The sequence below is a fragment of the Amblyomma mixtum genome, chromosome 5, assembly GCF_055824585.1.
Source record: "Amblyomma mixtum isolate Tamu chromosome 5, ASM5582458v1, whole genome shotgun sequence".
NCBI classification, from domain to species: Eukaryota; Metazoa; Arthropoda; class Arachnida; order Ixodida; family Ixodidae; genus Amblyomma; species Amblyomma mixtum.
Window position 1 is genome coordinate 102,992,074 of NC_143016.1, and position 4,412 is coordinate 102,996,485.

The window sequence follows — 4,412 nt, forward strand, 5'->3', positions numbered from 1 at the left end:
TACGGAATTATAGATAGCTTCGCCTAATTCGTAAATACATGCGCCGACCGGTTTGTTTTCCAGCAGTATCTCTCTCCTAGCTGAACAGCACGCTGGGACTGCGTTTAGCACAGGCTCCTGCCACCGCCATGTTTTCTCAGACGCCACGCCTTCTGTCATGCCTTGATGGATGCGACCATTGTTAGCTGTTGTAGAGAGCGACATAAGATTAAAAGCTGTTCTCATTGCGGGAGCACTTACAGTGGCCTTTCCGCGCATTTAGCCATTGTATGTGTTTTTGTGCGCCTTTTTGTTTGTTTGTTTGTTTGTTTGTTTGTTTGTATTGTAACGGGGGGTTTGTTACGAGGTACTGGGGCGACGGGAACGGCAACGGCAGCAGTCTCGGATCAGGTCGGCAAAAGACACACAAGCGTTGCGCTGGCAAAAACTCTCGAGAACACTGTCACCTCGTCTTCGTCTTTTCAAATCATCCGACGCATCTTCTTCTTTATCCTTACAATCGCCCCGGGGACAAGAGGAGCCATCCTGGCGACTTAGGATGATGGCAAGACGGCGGGGTCGTAGTAGGGCTTGAGGCGCTGGATATGAACGGTCTCCCGTCCTCGGCGGCGGAGATCAGGAGACGGCGTGAGGGGTTCCACGATATAATTAACCGGAGAGGTGCGCTCCAGCACACGGTAGGGACCATGGTACTTGGCAAGAAATTTTGAGGAGAGACCGGGAGTTCCTGAAGGGATCCATAGCCACACAAGTGCGCCAGAAGTGTAGTTCGGTGAGGTTTGGTCGTGGTCGAGGCGGGAGCGCTGGCGATGCTGGGTGTCAGTCGTGAGTGACCGGGCAATTTGGCGGCAGGCTTCAGCGTGTTGCGCGGCTTCGGAAACGGGCCGATATTCGGATTCATCAGGGCGGTAAGGGAGAATAGTGTCGATAGTAGCAGAGGGTTGGCGGCCGTAAAGTAGGAAGAAAGGAGAGAATCCGGTGGTAGACTGCGTAGCGGTATTGTACGCATAAGTAACGTACGGAAGGACGAGATCCCAATTCGTGTGGTCAGAAGCGACGTACTTGGAGAGCATGTCTCCGAGTGTGCGGTTAAATCGTTCAGTGAGGCCATTGGTCTGCGGATGATAGGCGGTGGTAGTTCGGTGAATCGTGTTGCACTCTTTGAGAAGCGCCTTCACCACCTCAGATAAATTGTAAGGATAAAGGTGCGCATGCGCATCCTTACCACGATTGTAAGGATAAAGAAGAAGATGCGTCGGATGATTTGAAAAGACGAAGACGAGGTGACAGTGTTCTCGAGAGTTTTTGCCAGCGCAACGCTTGTGTGTCTTTTGCCGACCTGATCCGAGACTGCTGTCGTTGCCGTTCCCGTCGCCCCAGTACCTCGTAAAAAACCCCCCGTTACATTTGGTGGAGGAGCCGGGGTAAAAACATCGGCCCTGGAGCTCCGTAGTCGCGCTCTCCCGACGCGCAAGATGCCTGAGGACGTCCAACACCAGGCCGTACAAGTGGGCCAGGCTGTCATCTGTGCCGGCTCCCTTCGTCAACGGGACCCGACCATTTTCAGCGGGACTGACGAGAACGATGTTGAAGATTGGCTCACATCGTACGAGCGGGTGAGCGTATACAACAAATGGGACGATGTGACGAAGCTAAACAACGTCATCTTTTATCTCGCCGGTGTGGCTAACCTCTGGTATCGCAACCATGAGGCAGATATTCAAACCTGGTCCACCTTTAAGACTAAATTTGCAGACGTATTTGGTCGACCGGCTGTCAGGCAACTCCGAGCCGAACAGCGATTGCGTGAACGATCTCAGCAGGCTAGTGAAAGCTTCACTAGCTACATTGAAGATGTCGTCGACTTGTGCAAGCGGGTCAACGCTCGTATGTCGGAAGCCGACAAGATCCAACACATCTTGAAAGGCATCGATGACGACGCTTTTCAGATGCTTCTAGCGCGCGACTTGCGTACCGTTGCTGAAGTCGTCACGCTGTGTCAAAGCTTTGAGCAGTTGCGCAAGCAGAGGATTCTGACACGCCAGCGGCCACAGCAGGTTGAGTCGCTCGCTGGGCTCGCGCCTGCTCCTGACCCCTCGCTGCTACAGCAGATTAAAGACTTCGTGCGGGAAGAAGTGGCACGTCAACTTTCCTTTCTGCCGAGCGCTCACGACCGACCATCATATCTGACTCCAGCGCTCCGACATACAATTCAAGAGCAAGTTGCTGAGGCTCTTCCACCGGCTCATCCGTCACCACCTGTCACGGTTCCGCTGACATACGCTGACGTTGTCGCCAGACCACAACCTGTGGCGGCTCCGCTCATATATGCCGAAGCCGTCGCGAGACCGCCTCCTGTCTCGACTCCAGTGACGTATGCCGATGTCGTCACAAGACCGCAGCCGCCAATCTATAGTGCGCCTCCGGCGCATTTGCGAGGGCCAGTGGCTTACCGTCGACCTACTCCAAGGGTCAGCGATTCCTGGCGCACAACGGACAATCGGCCGATTTGCTTCTTTTGTGGTCTCCCAGGTCATGTAGCTCGGCATTGCCGCCGTCGTCTCCCGGACGCGGAAATTCCTCCCCAAGCTCCTGGGTACTGGCCCCCACCGAGTCAGTACTCTGTGCCAGCTGCGCCGCCGCAAAGTCGTACTTTCTCGCCGGACCGTTCTACCCTCTCCAGCCGCCGGCCCTCTTCTCCACGACGCCGGTCTATCTCGCCTATGCGACGTCGCCCCACCGCTAACCAGGAGGAAAACTAGGCGCCGCAGTTCCTGAGGCGAGAACTGCGTCCACAACGAACTTCGAAAGGCCTCATCCGTCAGCCGCTAACCTCATTGAAATTTCCGTCGACGGCGTTTCTGTCATGGCGCTTGTAGACACTGGTGCTGCCGTTTCCGTCAAGGACGCAAAGCTGTGTAGTTCTTTAAGAAAAGTGAGGACGCCAATTGCTGGACTCTCACTGCGCACTGGCAGCGCTCAGAACATCCAGCCGTCAGCAGCGTGTACCGCTCGCGTTGTAATCCAGGGGACCATCTATGCCGTCGAATTCGTCGTACTGCCCTGCTGTTCTCATGCTGTTATCCTGGGCTGGGATTTCCTATCGCGCCATGCTGCTATCATCGATTGTGCTCGAGCCGAAGTCGAGTTCTCTCACCTGCCCGAAGCTGTCTTGAACACTGTCACCTCGTCTTCGTCTTTTCAAATCATCCGACGCATCTTCTTCTTTATCCTTACAGTATGTTTATTTGTTTGTTTGTTTGTTTGTTTGTTTGTTTGTTTGTTTGTTTGTTTGTTTGTTTGTTTGTTTGTTTGTTTGTTTGTTTGTTTGTTTGCTTGCTTGCTTGCTTGCTTGCTTGTCTGTCTGAAGCCTGCTTTGTAACCTGCCCACTGGGTTGCAGGAATGTATATATAAGGGTATGCTCAAGTGAGAACGGTAAAAGACGTCCCATGACCATTCTTTGTTTTCAGTGAAATGTTTACATGTGATGGGCAATTGTTTCGACCCTTAGCTTTGCAAGAAACACTGTAGGCTTTTTGGGGAAAAAAAACTGTATATCGCACGATGCGGAAAAAGTCGCTTTTGCAAATTCGCAAAGTCGCTATTGTGGATCCTCCCACAAAGTAAAATACAATTTTCTGGAATCTGATAGCCTTTATGCAAACATTTCTGTTCGAAGCAATACAAGTTTTTTTTTACTAATGTAATTTCGCAGTAAAAAGTCGCAATAAAAAGTCGCAAAGCTTGTTGCAAAAGCAAGGCATTCCAATAAGGCCTGTTTTATAGGAATATATTGTTGAAAAAGCAAGCAATTCCAATAAGGCCTGTTTTATAGGAATATAATGGGGCTAGAAAGATTAAGAATCTGATTCTGAAATTTTTTATGGGTATTAATATATCCGTCTTACTTTCGTAGAACAAAATTTTCACTTCTAGAACAGGCAGAATATTTTTATTTAAGGATTTAAACCATATACAATGGGAAATTCTTTAAAAACGTGAAATTGGACACAGATTAAAAAAACGAGCTCACTGATTTTCTTTAAAAATTTCGCGATGGACCTTTATTACCTGGAAATTCTATGATAAGAAAAAAGTGTTGCATTATATTGTTTGAAAGTGTGAAATAATGGCCTTACACAGACCATGTTTCGGTCGGTTACAATTACTGGATATTGTCTGTTCAAATGAGTAACGGTCATGAATTCAATTTATCAGTTTAAAAAAATTTCTGCACTTTAGTTAGGATATTGGCATCGTCTGAGAAAATTCTTTTCAAGAATTTTTTTGCTCGTAAGCGTTTTTTAATAAGTCAAAACAAATATATGGTCGCCTCTTCAAGTGGAAACTATATGTTTGCCTAATGGGATTAAGAATTTTGCATTACTTCAAAAGCGTTTGATGGCAATTT

General features: G+C 49.1%; 1 protein-coding gene across 1 annotated transcript; it reads left to right on the plus strand.

The window, feature by feature from the left end:
• Positions 1 to 1,475: 1,475 nt before the first annotated feature.
• On the plus strand, positions 1,476 to 2,851 carry LOC149343233 (uncharacterized). Its single transcript, XM_089546910.1, has one exon. The coding sequence runs from the start codon at positions 1,476 to 1,478 to the stop codon at positions 2,760 to 2,762; it is 1,287 nt and encodes a 428-aa protein (XP_089403036.1). The 3' UTR covers positions 2,763 to 2,851.
• Positions 2,852 to 4,412: the final 1,561 nt, after the last annotated feature.

Coding starts and splice junctions, on each gene's coding strand:
- LOC149343233 (XM_089546910.1), top strand. CDS start 1,476: ATGCCTGAGGACGTCCAACACCAGGCCGTACAAGTGGGCCAGGCTGTC.